The sequence below is a fragment of the Mizuhopecten yessoensis genome, unplaced genomic scaffold (assembly GCF_002113885.1).
Source record: "Mizuhopecten yessoensis strain PY_sf001 unplaced genomic scaffold, ASM211388v2 scaffold6277, whole genome shotgun sequence".
NCBI lineage: Eukaryota > Metazoa > Mollusca > Bivalvia > Pectinida > Pectinidae > Mizuhopecten > Mizuhopecten yessoensis.
In genome coordinates, this window is record NW_018406469.1 from 134,452 (window position 1) to 157,054 (window position 22,603).

The 22,603-nt window shown below is 35.7% G+C and overlaps 1 protein-coding gene across 6 annotated transcripts in view; it reads right to left on the reverse strand.

Moving 5' to 3' along the window:
• Positions 1-3,796: 3,796 nt before the first annotated feature.
• The window catches only part of LOC110451884 (SLIT-ROBO Rho GTPase-activating protein 1-like), a 118,591-nt gene continuing 99,784 nt past the window's right edge, over positions 3,797-22,603 (reverse strand). For 5 of the 6 annotated variants that reach the window (XM_021500109.1, XM_021500110.1, XM_021500107.1 and 2 more), the window contains exons 10-20: positions 22,387-22,487; positions 21,287-21,392; positions 20,589-20,649; positions 20,211-20,288; positions 19,475-19,606; positions 17,942-18,044; positions 17,016-17,231; positions 16,461-16,537; positions 14,688-14,699; positions 12,437-12,617; positions 3,797-8,799 (exon numbers count right to left, since the gene is read on the reverse strand). In XM_021500109.1, the coding sequence (XP_021355784.1) occupies positions 7,788-8,799; positions 12,437-12,617; positions 14,688-14,699; positions 16,461-16,537; positions 17,016-17,231; positions 17,942-18,044; positions 19,475-19,606; positions 20,211-20,288; positions 20,589-20,649; positions 21,287-21,392; positions 22,387-22,487 (2,079 nt within the window). In that variant the 3' untranslated portion in view covers positions 3,797-7,787. The remainder of the gene's footprint in view (positions 8,800-12,436; positions 12,618-14,687; positions 14,700-16,460; positions 16,538-17,015; positions 17,232-17,941; positions 18,045-19,474; positions 19,607-20,210; positions 20,289-20,588; positions 20,650-21,286; positions 21,393-22,386; positions 22,488-22,603) is intronic. The other variant, XM_021500105.1, reaches the window with a different exon arrangement.

Below are 22,603 nucleotides of genomic sequence, written 5' to 3' on the forward strand. Positions count from 1 at the left end.
TAATGCAGTATAACATGTGCGCCTTCTACATTAGAAGGTAGTGCAGGTGGGACAAAGACAATCACTTTAATTTGCATATGGGGCCATCACAGACATACCTGTGAATGTGTGGGCTGTCCCACTGGTATTAAGTGGGGTAAACATGACTGGCCTCCCCCTCCCTGGTCTTGGCTATTCTGCCACTGTGTTCAATATTACCTGTGATGTTTAAGTATACCTGCCAAACCAGCCAAGTGTCCCTCACAGATGTACATATCTTATATCATTTCCCACCTGTGTCATATCTGTTGCACATACATGGAGCAAATAAACATGAATAACATTGATATATGGGTTTGTCTTCTTTGTTGTATTTTATACACCTGGTAACTTGGATTGTTTTGAATTTGTGATTATTACATTTTCCGTTTGAATGAATTAAGCATGGTTTGAAGTGTTTGGTCCATCCAGTTGTAATGCAATTCATGTGTCGGGTATAATTCTTTATCCATCCAAGATACATGTATCTGTTTGAAATAGGATGTACATGTATCACTGCATCACCCACAAAAGGTGTGTTATGTGCCAAAATTGGGTTACGGTGACCTTCAAATTGAGGTCGAATAAGTGCTTCATTTTTAGCATAAGTTTGTGCACATTTTTTATGTTGTTAAAGATAATTTTATGAAACATTGAGTGTACTGGCAACAATTACAGAAAGTGTGCAATACACTGAAGTTTGGTCAGTGTAAATACCACCTCTGAGTACAATAAAGTTGTTCTGAGCAATAATTGATATGATTATGTAAACTTACAAATAGAAGAGTTCTTTCATACCACACAATCTGTATTGTACCATACTTTGTTAAAAGAAAAACCGAAAATATATGGCTTCGTGAAAAAATCTTATGAAAAGAGTTTCATTCGACACTCTTGTAGAAGGACGAGGAATAGTGATTAAGATGGTGCAAATGCTGGGGCTCGAACCCGCGACCCTTGGCTCTCCAGCCCAATGCTCTACTGCTGAGCTTAAGGAAAATTCCCTATAGCTGACACTTGTAAGGCAAAACCTAATGCACTTCTTTTTTACTTTCATTGGCAATATGCTATTCGCAATTTTTTTATTTTCAATTTCATCCCAAGAAAATGTGAAGTTTGTTTCACTTGGGATTTACCCTGAAGGGAAGTAACTCCTGAATTTCATTTGCCACTTTTGTGCTTGTTTGAACTTTATTTAAATATTCCAAGAACTGACTCGGAATTCATCATTTTCACTAAAAAAAAAAAAAATCCTCTGAAATAGCAGTTATCTCCCTTGCAATGGTAAGAACATGCAGTAGGGGATATCTAGCAGTGTCTTCAGTTATACCAAATATATTTCATCAGTGTGGCTTATATCTTTCACGAAATAGGTACAGTTTTTTGTGTTGCCTGAAAGCAAAAGCAACATACATACATTTGATAGCGACCATTCATTCACTGTTGTCAGTGTAATTGTCCCCACAAGTTTACCAGTTATCAAGAGGCTATCTTGGATTTCCATGTTTTTTGTTTTTTTTAAGAAATGATCGAGATTCAAGCAAATCCTTCTCTCAAATCTAATGCTCAGCTAAGATCACGCTTATTTGATGAGGCTACTGCCGTCCGATTGGTATTTAAGGTATTTTTAAGGTATTACCAGATTTTCATGAAAATTTGACAAGGATATTTTCTACAAAAGTCCCTCAAATCAAATTTGTTACTCAGGAAAAGTTGACCACATTTGTTTGGGCTGTTGCTGTCTGATTAGCTGGTGTTTTCTGGATACTTTTTGAAGTCATTTCCAAATACAGAAATATTTAAACAGTCTGCTGCAATCCATACACTGCAATTCATTCTTTCTTGCTGGGTAACATACATCATTCTATGGTTCCTGGTGCCTGCAACACATCCACTTCAGTGTAATTATTCTTCATCATTTCAACAGAATACAATTCCTTTTAAGCTCTCATTTATGTAATACAAACTAAAATATATAAAATAATATACATGTACTTTGGAACCCATGGATTCAGCTAGTTTATTACAGACATCTAATTTTAAGATTAATTAAATAATAGGGTTAAAATCTATCGGTACCCCTATTTCCTATAAATCTCCACCTCACTACTTTAAACTTTGTCATTCATAAAAAGATTTTCTACCAACTTAAAGTAGAAATGGGACTTCACTCAGATTGTTATACTATCACTTTAACCAACAGAGTTAGATGGTACACACAAATGTTCTGGCCCAACTGTATCATAGTCATGTCCAAACGAAATTATCAGGAAGTTACTGTACAAAATGTATATATACGAAAACCCCCACATTCCAGTGTGACAGGGATCCTTAACCATTAATTCAATGTATCATTTAAGATACAGCGTGATGTCCCAATACCATTACATGTTACAAATCATACACTCTATAATAGCCAGTTCATAGGGTGATGGTGTACAATTATTAGGGGCTAGTGTGTAACTGTGTATTTCTTTATAAACCCCTGATGTACATAACAAAACCTACAAAGGCTTTGTCACCTATTCAGTTGACTTAAAAAAAACACCAAATATCATTGTTATCCATTTCATCTGTTTATTCCATGAATCCATGATTAAAAGCACATTATACATATATATTTATATATATAATTGATGTGAGAAAACAATGAGCATTGTTCTGATGTATGGTCGATGATGGAAAACTGTTTAATTATCATTAGTAATCATGATAGATAATCAACAGTATTATATAGTATAGTCTAACAATGTATTATACAGTATTATATAGTACAGTCTTACACTGTATCATACAGTATTATATAGTACAGTCTTACACTGTATCGTACAGTATTATATAGTACAGTCTTACAATGAATCATACAGTATTATATAGTAGTCTTACACTGTATCATACAGTATTATATAATACTGTATGATACAGTGTAAGACTATACTATATAATACTGTATGATACATTGTAAGACTGTACTATATAATACTGTATGATACAGTGTAAAACTGTACTATATAATACTGTATGATACAGTGTAAAACTGTACTATATAATACTGTATGATACAGTGTAAAACTGTACTATATAATACTGTATGATACAGTGTAAGACTATACTATATAATACTGTATGATACAGTTTAAGACTATACTATATAATACTGTATGATAAAGTGTAAGACTGTACTATATAATACTGTATGATACAGGGTAAGACTGCACTATATAATACTGTATGATACATTGTAAGACTGTACTATATAATACTGTACGATACAGTGTAAGACTGTACTATATAATACTGTATAATACATTGTTAGACTATACTATATAATCAACAGTATTATATAGTATAGTCTAACAATGTATTATCCAGTATTATATAGTACAGTCTTACACTGTATCGTACAGTATTATATAGTACAGTCTTACAATGTATCATACAGTATTATATAGTGCAGTCTTACTCTGTATCATACAGTGTTATATAGTACAGTCTTACAATGTATCATACAGTATTATATAGTATAGTCTTAAACTGTATCATACAGTATTATATAGTATAGTCTAACAATGTATTATCCAGTATTATATAGTACAGTCTTACACTGTATCATACAGTATTATATAAAACAGTCTTACACTGTATCATACAGTATTATATAGTAAAGTCTTACAATGTATCATACAGTATTATATAGTAGTCTTACACTGTATCATACAGTATTATAAAGTATAGTCTTACACTGTATCATACAGTATTATATAGTACAGTCTTACAATGTATCATACAGTATTATATAGTATAGTCTTATACTGTATCATACAACAATGTATCCTAGAATAGTACATTGTACCAAAAATTCATACATCATACACAGCTTCATCCAATGATGTAGTAAAGTATTGATACAATGTATCATTGTACAATACAAAGTATTACAGTGTTGGTAAAATACTGATACACTGAATCATATTACAATCTGAATAGATTACCGTATATATTACAGTGCATTCCCAGACATGTTCCTGTATTGTAAACACTGTATCGCACTTTAAAACAAACTAATTTAACAGTGTGTAGAGACAAGCAAGCCCTTACTCTAACATCCACTTAGTTCAGTTATAATGAAAAGACACCTACATAGACTCAATACAAACTACTTACATACACACACACCCACACACATAAACATACACCCACACATCCATGTATTACTACATACACAAGTGTCTACTACACAGAACCTGCTCTCATAGTAATAGTTTTCATATTGATGAATTTTGTGATAGTTTTTACATTGATGAAATTTCTGATCATTTGTACATTGAAAAGCTCCCTAAGAATGTTCTGCTTTGGTAATTTAACGAGTCGGTGTGTTAGCTAATTCGATTATCTGCAGTCTTACATGTATCTGATTGTACTTACACAGATGTAAATTGTTCCCGTACTTCAAACATCCAATTCAAGTCATATGAAACCTGATTAAAACACTAAAGACAAACAATATACATGGTAGATGATGATATAAGCACCTTGGTTAAGTTTCTTCAAATAATATTGAAACTGTATAGAGATAAAACACATACACAATACACTCCTCAGGTACAGGGCAGCCAGGCTAACTCAACCCGGCAATGGATCAACGCTAATTATATTTCCTTTTTAGTGGGAAATCTTACAGTAGGATGTTGTAGAGTAGCCAGGCCGCCCGTCTACAACCCAATATTGATGTTTATCCAGTATAATTAAAGAAACCTCAAATTTTGACAAACAGTTTGAATCGATTTACAAAATCACAACCAATACAAAACGGATTAATCAAAATTTTGTTTCCCAATAATTTCCAATTAACATTTTTTTTTTATAATAGATACTGACACATGTATATCTTCTTTTAATAATAATAATGATAATCCTGTCTCCATGACTACACATTTTCTTGAAATGTGTAGCTGCACTTTTTTAAAGACTCGGGTCAAGAATGAATAACATACACATCCAAGGGACAATTGAAAGAAGAAAAAACAGAAAAGTGATTGTAGAATTTTTGGAGAAAAAATTGCAATATGAAAATCATTTAAGTATTAATATCCTGTTATCTTACTAGGTCGTAGTATATGGGTTAATGCAGGAGTTGGGCATGTCCCTGTGGGTTATAACTTAGACAATTAGTACCTACCTAAATAACTCCATAATGCTTGATATACATCCACAGTACCACACTGCTCTGGAAGAGTACATGTACAATCTTACTTAAATACTGTGATACAATAGTTATTGTCTGCAATCTCTTTTACTGTCAATTATACATACATATGACTGCCTATAAACCCCATACCAACAGTACTTAACCATTTGTAAAACCTCCAAAATATTTATATTCTCACCTGTGATAATATGCCACATGTGGTATGCAGATTATTGGAAGAAGAAGAAGCACCGCTACTTCGCCATCTTAAAGACACCTTTAGGTAGACATCTAGTGTCACAATCATCTACATCATGGAGCAGTTCCTAACTTGAGGATCTCATTTTTATGAAAGTTTTTGGTGTTGGCAATACAATGACAGAAATAAATCATGTTACAAATACAAACATCCAATACAATTTGAGTTAGTTTTGTCTTCCGAGTTGAGGACGACTGAGAAAATGGAGCTACCAGGGTATATAAAGGTTATAACTACATTTATAAGTATCCTTAATGTTTTGTTGGACCCTTTTATATACTGAACTCTACTATCAATGATAAGTTAATGACAGCTCTGCTCATTTTACCCTCTCCCCTTTTAATAAATGAGAACACATACTAATGTATGGGATTATAGTGTTATCAAGAGTTGTGGCCCTTGCTGTGACCTCTACTTTATACTGTATTTGGTTATTTTGACAAGTTGACCTGTTTTCATGTCAAATATTTTGGCACATTTGTTCAAAACCTCTAAAATGCACTATAATCGTTACATAGACACAGCTATCCTCATAGTTTAGGCCATGTTACATTAACTTAACATTTCCTGTCCTTTGCTGAGGATTTTTCTGCTGAGTCAGTTCATATTCATGAAATACAGTACAATCCTCACAATCCCTTTTCAGCAACCTGATTCCAAATCTCTCAGGTCCCCAATAAAACCCCAAATATATAAAGAGTAGTTCACAGTGTATCACCCAGTAACAAAGTGTATCACTTAGTAACACAGTGTATCACCCAGTAACACAGTGTATCACATAGTAACACAGTGCATCACATAGTAACACAGTGTATCACACAGTAACACAGTGTATCACCCAGTAACACAGTGTATCACCCAGTAACACAGTGTATCACATAGTAACACAGTGTATCACCCAGTAACACAGTGTATCACATAGTAACAGAGTGTATCACATAGTAACACAGTGTATCACATAGTAACAGTGTATCACATAGTAACACAGTGTATCACCCAGTAACACAGTGTATCACATAGTAACAGAGTGCATCACCCAGTAACAGTGTATCACATAGTAACACAGTGTATCACCCAGTAACACAGTGTATCACATAGTAACACAGTGTATCGCATAGTAACACAGTGTATCACATAGTAACACAGTGGATCACATAGTAACACAGTATATCACCCAGTAACAGTGTATCACCCAGTAACACAGTGAATCACATAGTAACACAGTGTATCACATAGTAACAGAGTGTATCACCCAGTAACACAGTGTATCACATAGGAACACAGTGTATCACATAGTAACACAGTATATCACCCAGTAACAGTGTATCACCCAGTAACACAGTGAATCACATAGTAACACAGTGTATCACATAGTAACAGAGTGTATCACATAGTAACACAGTGTATCACATAGTAACACAGTATATCACCCAGTAACAGTGTATCACCCAGTAACACAGTGTATCACATAGTAACACAGTGTATCACACAGTAACACAGTGCATCACCCAGTAACACAGTGTATCACACAGTAACACAGTGTACTGCTAAGTAACATGTATCAATAAGTAACACACAGCATAACACCCAGTAACTTTGGTTAAAGCAGTAAATCAAGTGTATCACTTAGGAACTAGTAACACAGCATGTCACTAAATTACACAATTTATCAAACAGTAACCCAGCACATTACTCAGTTTCACAGCGAATCACCTAGTAACATTGTTTAAAGCAGCGAACGAGAAATAAAATCTTCATATTGCACAGTAATGTTAGCTACGACACAGACCAGAATAGCATGTTGTCACTGAAGACAACCTGGTACAAAAACACGAATCCTTCTGGTGTCATCACTCGCCTCCACACAAAACACTGGGACAGGCACAGTCCAAGGTTAGGGTAAAGCAATGCCGTTATAAAATCATACAAATATTATGCATCTTTCCATATTAGGACAGATTTGGCATCACAAAATCATAAGAGTACATGCTGATTTCATTCAATAATGTGTATATATATAAAAATTCTGTAATAATTTCCTAAATAAAAATGTCAGATCACTTATCCATGTTCACAGAGTCTAGTACAGTTGTACCGAGGAACAGAGTACATGGCTCCTCACACACACTGGAGCATAAACTACTATATACCAGCATGTGTGGGGGTCCCACTTATAATACAACAGGCATTGCAGGCTTACTGTTGAAGCAGCATAACGTCCTGAGCACTGCTGAAGCAGCATAACTTCCAGCGCACTGGCTATGCAGCTATACTACTTTTGACATAGGTCCACAGTTATTCATCACTAACTCACTGGAAGACTCAGTCCTGTGGTGTGGGGGCAGGGGGAGGGAAACGGCGCTGAACCTCAGGGGACCGTGTGGGCTTCTTCATCACGGGGGGCTTTACTTTGATGGGGGGTTTGGGTTTGTCTGCCACAGGGGGTGGAGTCACACCCCCAACGGAGGGAATGCTGTGGGAAAGAGGAAGCACTGGTACAGGGGGCAGGACTGGCACCGGGGCCTGTTTGTTAGAGACACTGAGATCCAAAGGCCCACGGTCAGTCAGACTTTTGGAACGGTTAGGGTTCACACCTCTACGCCCTTGTGCAAATGTAGAGAACACAGGCTGCTCTGTCAGATATGAGGGGTCAAAGGTTATTGGTTCTCCGTGACTACTTGTTACACTAGAACTCATGACACCGCCAACGCTGACAGTCGGAGGGTTGATGTTACGGGGCATGGAGCTCGCTTTTTTGAGCGTACCCTGGTTGGACTGGGCAAACCTGTCGGCAACTGTGTTGGTGGGACTGTCAGGACCACTGCCTTCCTGGGGAGAGGAGTTTGACCCCTCAGGAAGGTCAAGCACCAGATCAGGAGTGTGCTTGGGTGTGGCTTTCTGCTTTGTAAGTGGCAGACTCATGCGTTTGTCACCACGTTGCTGCATCTCCAAAGACTTCAGTCCTGATACAACCTCGGCCAAAGCATTGTCTATATCTGCACTCATCTCCTCTGTGATGGGATCGGGCGTGGACAGCTGACGTTTCATCTCCAGGCGCCCGTCCGGGGTTATGGACAGGATTGGCGTGCTCTCACATACGCCTGCTGGGGCAGGGTCCTGGGTTGAGGGTGTGTTAGATGAGCGGGGCGTTGTCTGGGGAGAGGGGGCGGGGCTCATCCCAGCAGATGATGACATGTCTTTGATGGATATGTTGGGCTGGGATACTGATTTCTCCAGGGTGAAGTCTTCTCCAACACTCGGCTGCTTCCGCGCTGGGAGCGACGACAGGGAAATGGAACGATCGTCATCAGAGTGGCTCTTCTTGTCATCTGGTCTGTAAGTAAAGTAAGTGTTACATAAATGTTACCTCTACATGTAAGAATAAATAATGTTCATTATTTCCTAAATTTATTATAATAGTCACTAAATTAATGTTTCCCTCAGTTTTAAAAGTTACTTACATAAAATAGTCCCATTTGTTAAGATTCAGTAAAGCGCTGACAGACAGGTTGATGTTATATGTTTTAGCAATATTTGATGCGCCTTTATTTCATTTGACAATTAATTTCTCAAAAAGAGTCCTATATTGATGATATGCTGTGTAGAAGGGTGGTACTGTTAAACTGTCCATTTTCTTGAATGAACCACTTATTTAGCGACTGTGTTTAGATTTGCTTGTTTATGAAATTTACAAAATTGGATTATTAAAGGGCTTCAACTCTATCTACAAAACATACTAGCATTATGCAGATTGGTTGTTCTTCACACTTAAAACAATTTTTTTTGGACCAAAACACCGATATAATATTTCTTACAGTTACAACTTTCAAAAAGTATTTTTGAAGGTACCTAAGTTTTATATGTAGATATTTTCAATTTGAAATAAAAGAAACAAATGTACAAATGAAATATCCATGCTGTTATAGATGGTACACTAAGCTGTCAACATGTTACAATGGATAAGAAAAGGAACTTTCTTATCTTAATACGAATAACGTCAAATCTTTCGACAATATTTACATTTGCAAACACTTTGAATAATTTGTAAATCTTAGTGACTATATATTATGGTTGAAAAAAGTATAAGTAAATAAAAAAATTCCATCTTATTTCTTCACTTTTCAACAAGATTGCAGGAAAGTCATACAATTATAATGTTTATACTACACTGTATACATTATTTATCTGAAGTACAAAACAAAAGAAATATATAAAAGAAACATTACACGACACAAATGAAATATTTTGAAACAATTAGATGATAGTTGGTTCCATGCCACGTGTTATAAAGTATATATATGCATTGTGAATTTAGTATAGCCCTCAGTTATATCAGAGTGTATAGCCCTCAGTTATATCAGTGTGTATAGCCCTCAGTTTTATCAGAGTGTATAGCCCTCAGTTTTATCAGAGTGTATAGCCCTCAATTATATCAGAGTGTATAGCCCTCAATTATATCAGAGTGTATAGCCCTCAATTATATCAGTGTATAGCCCTCAATTATATCAGAGTGTATAGCCCTCAATTATATCAGAGTTTATAGCCCTCAATTATATCAGTGTATAGCCCTCAATTATATCAGAGTGTATAGCCCTCAGTTATATCAGTGTATAGCCCTCACTTATATCAGTGTTATAGCCCTCAATTATATCAGTGTATAGCCCTCAATTATATCAGAGTGTATAGCCCTCAATTACATCAGTGTATATCCCTCAATTATATCAGAGTATATAGCCCTCAATTATATCAGAGTGTATAGTCCTCAATTATATCAGTGTATAGCCCTCAATTATATCAGAGTATATACCCCTCAATTATATCAGAGTGTATAGCCCTCAATTACATCAGTGTATAGCCCTCAATTATATCAGAGTATATACCCCTCAATTATATCAGAGTGTATAGCCCTCAATTACATCAGTGTATAGCCCTCAATTATATCAGAGCATATAGCCCTCAATTATATCAGAGTGTATAGCCCTCAGATATATCAGAGTATATAGCCCTCAGTTATATCAGAGAGTATAGCCCTCAATTATATCAGTGTATAGCCCTCAGTTTTATCAGTGTATAGCCCTCATTTATATCAGAGTGTATAGCCCTCAATTATATCAGAGTGCATAGCCCTCAATTATATCAGTGTATAGCCCTCATTTATATCAGTGTATAGCCCTCAATTATATCAGTATAGCCCTCAGTTATATCAGAGTGTATAGCCCTCAATTTTATCAGAGTGTATAGCCCTCAGTTATATCAGAGAGTATAGCCCTCAATTATATCAGTGTATAGCCCTAAGTTATATCAGTGTATAGCCCTCAATTATATTAGAGTGTATAGCCCTCAATTATATCAGAGTGTATAGCCCTCAGTTATATCAGTGTTATAGCCCTCAATTATATCAGTGTATAGCCCTCAATGATATCAGTGTACAGCCCTCAATTATATCAGAGTGTATAGCCCTCAATTACATCAGTGTATAGCCCTCAATTATATCAGAGCATATAGCCCTCAATTATATCAGAGTGTATAGCCCTCAACTATATCAGTGTATAGCCCTCAATTATATCAGAGTATATACCCCTCAATTATATCAGAGTGTATAGCCCTCAATTACATCAGTGTATAGCCCTCAATTATATCAGAGTATATAGCCCTCAATTATATCAGAGCGTATAGCCCTCAATTATATCAGTGTATAGCCCTAAGTTATATCAGTGTATAGCCCTCAATGACATCAGAGTGTATAGCCCTCAATTATATCAGAGAGTATAGCCCTCAATTACATCAGAGTGTATAGCCCTCAATTATATGAGAGTGTATAGCCCTCAGTTATATCAGAGTGTATAGCCCTCAATTATATCAGTGTGTATAGCCCTCAATTATATCAGAGTGTATAGCCCTCAATTACATCAGTGTATAGCCCTCAATTATATCAGAGTATATAGCCCTCAATTATATCAGAGTGTATAGCCCTCAATTATATCAGTGTATAGCCCTCAATTATATCAGTGTATAGCCCTCAATTATATCAGTGTATAGCCCTCAGTTATATCAGTGTATAGCCCTCAATTATATTAGAGTGTATAGCCCTCAATTATATCAGAGTGTATAGCCCTCAATTACATCAGAGTGTATAGCCCTTAATTATATAGGAGTAGAGTGTCAAGGATATATCCAATAGATCAGCTACAGTCTTAAATCAGTCCGTATTTCCATGCATGTGCATATCTATTAAATCATATATGTTTGAATAACAATTTCTGTTATACAAGGAAGTGAAGTTATAACATTTATGATATGATAATCACGAGGTGCCAATTTTTCATTTTTAAAGGAAAAACAAGTTCCCGAATTGATACCTCTATCATACCTTCAGGTCATGATGTTGACGGCTCACGACTAGTAGGGCTAGAAAGGTATGTGTGGTTAGTTGTGAAACATGCCTTCATCAGAAAGATTTAAATCAGAAATTTAAAATGTAGTTAAGTGTAGTGTAGAAGATTGTATATATGTTATGGCAAAACATTTAAATTTGAAATAAAAGAGTTGAAATTTCACAAATAAGTGTATTCTGCAAAGCTAACAAGACACAGACAACTCAACTCCTAAATGTAATGTTCCATAATGATATCGCAAAAGATATCTTGAAAAATCATTTTAAATTAAATGTATTCTCATTAAATGTATGCAAGATTTATCTGGTCAAGTATCATCTGATTTATTTTGTGTGTGTTTAGTTTGATCAGAGACATCTCATTGTAAGACTTAATCATTTGTCTGGAATTTACATAACAGCAAACAGAAATTAAAATTATGTATAATGCCAAATGTACTTCAATCTAGTTTTGATACATTGTATTGTTCTTTTATATAGTCTCATCACAAATAAGTGTGAACATGTTTCATCTTGTGAAATAAAAGATTAGCATACAGATGTATGAAACTGATGTGAAGGTTTTGTAAATACGTACGGGTGTTTGAGGGAGATGTACTTGTCCGGGATCAGACCCTCCTTGCCGTTGAAGCAGCCCTCCCACCAATCGGTCGACATCTTGTTGTAAATTATCAAGTTATCTCCCTTTTTGAAGGAAAGCTCCCGCTCTGTACGCCCGGTGAAATCAAAGAGAGCTAGAGCTTCAAAGATTTCTGAATCTGAAGAAAAAAACAGTAGACAATACACAAAAGTCAAATCCACTGTACGTATGTGATTAAGATGACCTGTTCAGGATACATGTACCTGTATCATAATTTAGCAACACCCTACGACCAGTAGCTCATATATAGGCTCGACAGGTAGTTTCTCAAAATACTATTATATCAATTCTGTTTTCAAATGTAACCTTCTGTGAATTTATTTAATGAGTGTTGTAGTGTGGAACAAAGCCTGAATTCTGTCAGTAGTCGCCTTAGGGCTTAACTCAGGTGTGCTGGCATACATTATGATGCACAAGCTTCCTACCTGCGACTTAAGATTTCTCTGATTTCATGTAGAAATCTTTCCATTCTGTTAAATATCACAATAACCATCTATTCTTATCTGACTGCAGACATTGGAATCTTTGTCCAAAATTTCACCTGCATCACCAAGAAACATTGAACTGAAGCAATAAAAGGTAGGAACAACTTGTGACACTTCCACTTAGCATATAGATAGGTAGCAAAAACTCTTTTAGTGAGCTTAGTAAAGAATTTCATATATAATACTTTAATACAAATATTGCTAATGTCTGCTGTTGTTAAACCTATATTATACATAAATACTGGTCATGTATACTGTAGTTCTAGTTTTATTAACCCTTTCACCACTGTAGACCATAATGGACTCATCCACATCAATGCATGGTAGAGTCTGCTAAAGTTACATAGGGTTGAAAGGGTTAAGATACTGGTAATATCTGCTGTAGTTAAGTCTGCTAAACAGTGGAACCTGGTAAATACAGACATGTGATTAAGAAAAACATCAAAACAATGTTTTTTATATTCATTTCTGAAATATCATTATCTGGTACGTAAGATTCTGTGAGTAATAGCCGAGTTCCACTGTACACAGTATGGTATCTGATAAATAGTTTTATCCCGTCTATACAGCCATACACCCAGGTAAGCGTTACGACAGAGCGGTGTGGTACGATATTACACATCCATGATCTTTGTGCTTATATTGGAAGCCATGCAGCTGCGACCTCTTAATCCTGTACAAAGCAGGGCAAATTAGTAGCAACTAATGTATAACTACTGCGCACCTTTCACACAGCCTTCTCAGCTCTCATCTAGTTACCATGGAAACAAATCATGTAATACAATACAAGTTTTTTCCTATAAACCGACGATAGGACACTGATGAGTTTAGTTTTCATATCAACCAAATTTGTTTTTATATTTTGTGTATGAATTGATGTAGTTAGTCGAAATGTTGAACCAGCACATGCCATCACAAAGGGAGACAATTTAAACATCTAATCTACAGATATCACCTGCTCAGAGGAATTCAACAGAAAGAAGCAAATTCATTACAAATCAGGGATGACAACATTGAGTGTAAACAATCACTTGGATGCATTAACCATTCATTAAAAGTCTAGCTACATAAGAATTATTTATCACAACTCCATCAATTTCATCAATTTACATATGTTACAACTGAGATGAACTGTTGTGCCTTCGATCAGGTTTATTAGACACATCATCATACATACATTCAGGTTACATTTAAGCCAATCTCCCTGCCCAGCGTCTGTACTACAACAACCACAGTAATGATCAGGACTCAATGACCACCAACCAAATCCAAATAAGATTAAGTCACAAGCAATGCAGAACTCAGACATTCTGTAAACTGCTGTTTTACCGTAGTTATTTTTTTTAGTTCAAACAAACCAAAACGATTGTCAACTAAATAATAATTACAGCTGGAGGAGGACATGGTTTTTTTAATGACTTCACAATGTAATGATGTCAAATTTGACAAGTCATGAGCGATAACTAAATGGCTAGCTATGCCAAATAAAAACTTAAGAATAGCTTAATCAAAATTCAATTATCATTTAAAGTATTTGTAATAGCTGAACAAAACCTGACTTGTATGTAAAGAGAAACTTTTAAAACTGTTCAGCAGGCGAAGAATGAAAGTTCTGCATTTAAACTAAAAGATTGATACATATGCAAATGATGATAAATTCTTTGGGGAGAACTGAAGATGAGCAGGGAGTCTTACATTCTTACCTAGCGCAGAGCCTGGAAATCAGAAGATAGCGGTCAGGACACTAAACCCCACAGTAACCCACAGCCTCAAAGTCATGCAACAATTACCTCCCTTTGTCTCAATGTTCGTGGAATTATATTTGATGAAGTACTTCCAACCAATTATTCATGTTATCAAAGATTTAAAGTCGGGAAAGAAAATTTCTATGACTAAATTTTGTTCAATTGCTGAAAAAAAATATCCACATTATATTTAGTGACAGACTCTTCTGAATGAACAAGGATATAAATCTGCCTGATGCTATGCAAGTGATTTACAGGTATTCTCTCAATATCTCAGGAAAAAAATCCAGGTGAATCTGTCACTGCAGCCCTTGTCCCTATCTTTCTACATCTTAATCACTCCTTGAACCAAACACATATCGATGGCTGTCTAGATATAATGGCTAGTAGAACCATATCTATAGCTTTCTTCATCTAAATCACTCACTTGACCGGGCAACACACTGATAGCTATCTACAGCTTATTCCTGGCATAGCCAATATCATATTGATACATTTTTACATCACCTCAACTGCGCCCTACAAACTGTAGATTTTAACATCTAATAGCCGAGGTATACAGTAAAATAGAAGTTCAAAACACTAATAACAAGAAAGTTATATCTAGAACTATTAATCTTCAAATCCCGGATGTTATTGTACCTATATTTACAATATTCGCACATTTGAGTGATCTACATGTGATAATATGTACAACAAACAACTGTTTTTGTCCCACAGTCTTTGTTATCAACTTGTTTTACACTATACAGGAAAGTAAGATTCATGTCTTCAAGCCAAAGCTGAACTATATTCCAGGTGAAGGCAGATATCAGCGCCAAGCCTGACTTTAGAATGCAGGGAGTAGGGAGAGGCAGTAGAAGGTTCCATAGCTTGTATGATTGGTAACAAAATGTGGAATTAGTAGTGAATTACATGAAAACTTGGAAGATCCTCCTCCTACAATTATTCACTCCGCTAGCTAACTGACTTTAATGTTGTGCTGTCCATTTTGTCACATATACCGGTCTTTTTACTTTTTCAGACCTCTGTTACAATTTGTACACTACATTGACAATATAGATTATAGATACGTCTGTCCATACAATATCAATACAGTCCTCCCACACCTGGTGAATTCCAGGCAAAATTAACGCAAGGTTTATTATCTCTGCTTTTAGATAAAGGATATCTGTAAGTGCCACAGTAACAAAGATGTCGCATTCATTAGCCATCTTTCCAATTGCAGTAGTTTTGCTGAATTTGCAAGAAAATTTCCCTAATATTGCAAATAATTAACCTGTAGTATTACAGGTGTGTTACACTGATTATCTACCTGATATATTACAGGTGTGTTATACTGAATATCTACCTGATATATTACAGGTGTGTTACACTGATTATCTACCTGATACATTACAGGTGTGTTACACTGATTATCTACCTGATATATTACAGGTGTGTTACACTGATTATTTACCTTGTATATTACAGGTGTGTTACACTGATTATCTACCTGATATATTACACTGATAATCTACCTGGTATATTACAGGTGTAGGAGGACTGTTATCTGTCCCCTTCTGCTGTAGACTTCCCTCAGGGTCAGATCATAGTTACAACTGGCTATTAGGTATATTCTGAACAGACAATCTGAGCCCGTCAGTGGGAAAATCCCAGTCTTGTGGGGACACTAGATAGAGATACAGTTCCAGATAGTCTATAGGACATCTACTACATAACCCAGCTCACCATCATCATCTTCATCCTCATTGCTGCGTATTGAGCTTGTTTCATCCTCGTCTTCTGTAACATCATCTGTGGTATCCCTAAAATAATTAAAAGAAATCATTTAAGTTTTCAAAATGAGATATTTTTCACACCAATTTAACATTATTAAGTCTATGTTTATTTTGGGTTTTTTCCGTAGTGTATGAATACTGGATAAATAATTAATCAAGAGTCACTGTGCCCTTTAACAGTAAAATCAAATACACAGTATCTTGGCCATATCTATCCTTTTATAGGCAGACGCTTAACATTATATTCCTGATCATTAGGCTTTATCAATATCACTAACACTTAGTGTTCACTTCTAGTAGAGTAAGAGCTATAGTCTTCACCATTTTGTAAGGTATATGGAAGATCATATCAAAGATCAGCCAAGGTTTCGTTTGGTGGTTTGTGTTTTACGTCCGATTAACAGTTATGCTCATTTCAGGACATGCCAGGTTTTGATTAGCCAAGGAAAAATTCAGTATCTCAGTGATATCGAAACCTGACCAGGATATTTCTATAACACCGTACCGAGATGTCTCCAGGATACACTTCTCGTAGACGACAGAGTTTTCGTAGTTAGAGTAGATATCCTCCTGGTGGATGATGATGGTCTTGATGACCTCATGAACATTGCTCTGGTACGATACCTGATCACGGTCTGGTGGGATGGGTAAGAGTGTGGGGCCGAAACAGATGGCCAAGTTATAGGCATCCATCATGTTCTCGTCGGAGTACTCAGACAGACTGTCAAAGAAATGCGGAAAGTCAGTTGCTGATACAAATGTGGTCAGCCATATTAAGAGTAGGTTTGTCTTTTTTATGTTCTGAATCTAAAAAGAAATTCTGTTCATTATAATTCCATACTGTAGGTAACTTTTCAGAAATACTTATTTTTAACGATTCATTTGCAAGGATTTGAATAAGCATATGAGCAATAACATGAATACTGTATACTTGAAAAGTTTTGCCAGTTCAACTTTTGCCTTGTTCATTTCCCCAAAAAGGGCATATTTATCACGACAGCGAATATTAGTGCTCAACATACATTATATAGAAATTACATGTAAAGGGAGATATTAACAATAGGCGAACATGGATTTTATCGGCGAAAGACGAATATTTGACTGAGGGAAAGTTTCCTGGTACTGTAAAATCATAATTTTTTGTGGGACATTAAATTTCATTTATTTTATAACAAAATCCACGAGATTAAATCCCCACTTAAACATATATTTGGTATTATATAGATAGGGGGTAATTCAGCTTAATATAATGACCCTTAAACAGGCTAGTATATGAAAACCATGAAATTTTAACCCCACGAAAATAAATGATTCTACAGTATACAATATACTTATTACTTGTATAGATAAACCTGAACAAACAGTTGTGATATACATATTTGAATTCCTAATTGATTCTCCTTGTAATTTGATATAGAAGATGAAACTCACTGGTTGAGGAAGGAGAAGAGATACTTCATCACGATGAGAATAGCACGTGGCAGTGAGGACAAGAGTTCCTTGATCTTCTCCCATCGGTGTTGGTCATCAAGCTCTGTAACACATTACGGTTACTCGTTAGGCAAGGTAATAAGTCACAGAAATATCAGTGCTGTTCCAGTTTATCTATTTAATCGATGATAAGTCGTTACACCTTTATAAACAATCGATTTTGTTTTTCTATGTTTGATCATATAAAGTTTCAAGACTTTTGTGAAATAGTGATGATCAGTTATGAATTTTGAAGCAATTCCCATCACCACAAACCCTTGTAAAGCAATGTAATACATCTCAGATCTACAAACCCTTGTAAAGCAATGTAATTCATCTCAGATCTACAAACTCTTGTAAAGCAATGTAATACATCTCATATCTACAAACCCTTGTAAAGCAATGTAATCCATCTCAGATCTACAAACCCTTGTAAAGCAATGTAATCCATCTCAGATCTACAAACCCTTGTAAAGCAACGTAATACATCTCAGATCTACAAACCCTTGTAACGCAATGTAATACATCTCAGATCTACAAACCCTTGTAACGCAATGTAATACATCTCAGATCTACAAAGCCTTGTAAAGCAATGTAATACATCTCACATCTACAAACCCTTGTAAAGCAATGTTATACATCTCAGATCTACAAACCCTTGTAAAGCAACGTAATACATCTCAGATCTACAAACCCTTGTAAAGCAACGTAATACATCTCAGATCTACAAACCCTTGTAAAGCAACGTAATACATCTCAGATCTACAAACCCTTGTAAAGCAATGTAATCCATCTCAGATCTACAAACCCTTGTAAAGCAAGGTAATACATCTCAGATCTACAAACCCTTGTAAAGCAAGGTAATACATCTCAGATCTACAAACCCATGTAAAGCAATGTAATACATCTCAGATCTACAAACCCTTGTAAAGCAACGTAATACATCTCAGATCTACAAACCCATGTAAAGCAATGTAATACATCTCAGATCTACAAACTCTTGTAAAGCAATGTAATTCATCTCAGATCTACAAACTCTTGTAAAGCAATGTAATATTTCTCAGATCTACAAACGCTAATGCTTTCCAGCAAGTCCTGCTAGAAGCCCAACCCCCTAATTTGAGAAAGATGCTATATGTTGGCTCTCTGGGCTTATGTTTGGATAAATTCAGTAATGCAACTCTGGGATCTATCAGCTGAACTATTTGATTCACCTGCCATTTAACGATGAACTATTTGATTCATCTGCCATTTAACGCTGAACTATTTGATTCACCTGCCATTTAACGCTGAACTATTTGATTCATCTGCCATTTAACTCTTTAACTCCATTTAACAATTACCAGTCAGCATGGAAGTTAATGACAGCTGTCAGAAATATGAGCACCCTATAGAAGAATGTTTAGAGTTGTTTTTTCATAATCTATATCTGTAAAGTATGATTTTATTCTATTTTTTATCCTGCTGACCTTTGACCTGTACATAATTACTTACTGCTGCCGTCTATGAGCTCATCAAATAGTGGCAGTGGAAAGAGGGGTTCTCTCAGCTCCCTAAAGTACGCCTTCAGCACGCCTGCCACCGAGTTAATGTCACTGGGGTCAACGTCGACCAGGGGGTCGTGGCCTGGACGAACAGACAGGCAATTATATAGGGGAGAACAGACAGATAACATTGACATAGGTAATATTAATCAGGTAGAAAAAGTAATTGACATAGGTAATATTAATCAGGTAGAAAAAATAATTGACACAGGTAATATTAATCAGGTAGAAAAAGTAATTGACATAGGTAATATTAATCAGGTAGAAAAAGTAATTGACATAGGTAATATTAATCAGGTAGAAAAATAAACATCAAACAGAGTATAGTAACCATAGGGTCAGGTGAACTTAGAACGTAGAAAACTACAAGTATCGGGTCTATTTTATCAAAAATCCATAAATCCAGCGATCTACAGATATTTTTATAACACAACATGATCAAGTTCTTGATTAAAGAAGACCTTTTAGATGAATTACTAAATAATTTATCAACAGTTAGATATTTTCATTTTTAAGGTAGCTGAATTTATAAGTTTTTAAATTATGCTTTCATGAGATGTTGAAATAAAACACCACAAAACAAATTTGACAAGATATAAATACAATACTGCTACAATCAAGGACTTTGAATAAGTCTCTGAAATGAAATTCACTTCTGCATTGAAAGAAAAGAACATCAAACTCACCTTTTTCAAATTCTACCTTATGTTCGTTGATTTCTACCTGAGCACCTGAGATACGGAATATACCTTGATGGTGCATACCTGTACAGGTAGAAACAGAGTAAATAAGTCACATCACTGATAAAACCAACTTGTCCAGGTAACAATTGTATGCTAGTCATAAATTTATTCTTTTTGTTCCCTTGTTTATATTAGAAACTTCATCACTAGATTTTAATATTCAAACTCATCATTTATAAAGGAAACACATTTCATTAATGATAAAAACAAATTCTACTTCAGTTTACTGACATTGTAAATGTTAACAACTTTCAGTTTGGAAATGAAAGTTGATTCCTGGTTAGTCCAGAAGCTTTGGCTCTCCACGTTCTAAGAACTCACCATAAAGGTTGATGGCTCGTATACAGCTCCTGATAATCAGTGGAATATCATTACCAGTAGCCTGAAATGTAAATGTAGCCAGACTTCATCAAAGATCCGGATAATCACGAGAATATCATTGCCAGTAGATTGCACTATAAATGTAGGCGGGCTTTATCAACATCAAAAACATCTGTCTGTGGAAACGGTTACATAACACTGTCAGATTACTAAACAATTTAACCACAGAAGTGGCCAGATATCTTAAGAGGACAAAGACAGATCATACTGTGGGTACTAAGTGGGTACAAATATTTGACACATTATAGTACACCCAAACACAGCTTACCTTGGTAATCCCATTAAAACTTCTATTAACTAATCCAGACTGCTCCAAATACCAACTAGAGATATGTTTTTGCTACCCTACTTAGCCAATATGTATATTTGATGCATGAGATTAGAGTTCCCTCGCAGTTTCAAAGTTGCAAATGAAAAGTGTGCGCTTTTTTAACCTTTTATATTGAGGTAAAGGTCACAGTGCACTGCACATCATTTGTGGGTGATGCAGGTATAACTGCAAGAATCATCGAGGTATCTTTAACGGTTAAAAAGTTACAGCCCAGACAAGAAATTATTACATTGTATTAGTGAAGAAGAACCAGAATTAAGACAATCGAAGGGGAGACATAATAAACAGAACTGAATCCAGGACTCACCTCTATATATTCCTCCAGACTGCCCCCAAACAACTTGGGTTGTCCTACCATTTGACTACGCCCTATCCTTCGCTTTTTTGGCTTTGGTGGTAGTGACGGTGGTCGCCTATAAAAAATACAATGATATCATTATCGAAATTCTCATGTTCCAAATTTATCGATGTTTGATTTAGACTTGTTAAAAACAAAATAAATGGTATTGAAAATTAGTTAAACCAGAAAACATTTACAGAATAGCAATTTGATGATGTCTGTTCCTTTTAGGGCTTTGTATAGGGATTACCGAGACTTACCCTGTGTTTGACAGATTGTCACCCACAGATTTCTGTTATGATACCGAGACTACCCTGTGTTTGACAGATTGTCGCCCACAGATTTCTGTAATGATACCGAGACTTACCCTGTATTTGACAGATTGTCGCCCACAGATTTCTGTAACGATAACGAAACTTACCCTGTGTTTGACAGATTGTCACCCACAGATTTCTGTAACGATTACGAGACTTACCCAGTGTTTGACAGATTGTTGCCCTGATTTCTGTATTGATAACGAGTCTTACCCTGTGTTTGACAGATTGTCACCCACAGATTTCTGTATTGATAACGAGACTTACCCAGTGTTTGACAGATTGTCACCCACAGATTTCTGTAACGATAACGAGACCTACCCAGTGTTTGACAGATTGTCACCCACAGATTTCTGTAACAATAACGAAACTTACCCAGTGTTTGACAGATTGTCGCCCAGATTTCTGTAACGATAACGAGACTTACCCAGTGTTTGACGGATTTTCACCCACAGATTTCTGTAACGATAACGAGACTTACCCAGTGTTTGACAGATTGTCGCCCACAGATTTCTGTATTGATAACGAGTCTTACCCTGTGTTTGACAGATTGTCACCCACAGATTTCTTTAACGATAACGAGACTTACCCAGTGTTTGACAGATTGTCACCCACAGATTTCTGTATTGATTACCGAGACTTACCCAGTGTTTGACAGATTGTCACCCACAGATTTCTGTAATGATAACCAAGACTTACCCAGTGTTTGACAGATTGTCACCCACAGATTTCTGTAATGATACCGAGACTTACCCAGTGTTTGACAGATTGTCGCCCACAGATTTCTGTATTGCACTTTGTTTGGCCTGGAGTCGTGAAATTCTGTTACAGCTTAATGTGTAGGACCGGAATTTCTGCAAATAAAAATTTCATGTCAAAGCTATTAAAACAAATAAATAACCCATTGAAATGAAACAAGAAAATGTTCATCAATATAAAAAAGTTCAAATAACCTATGGTTTTAACTGGT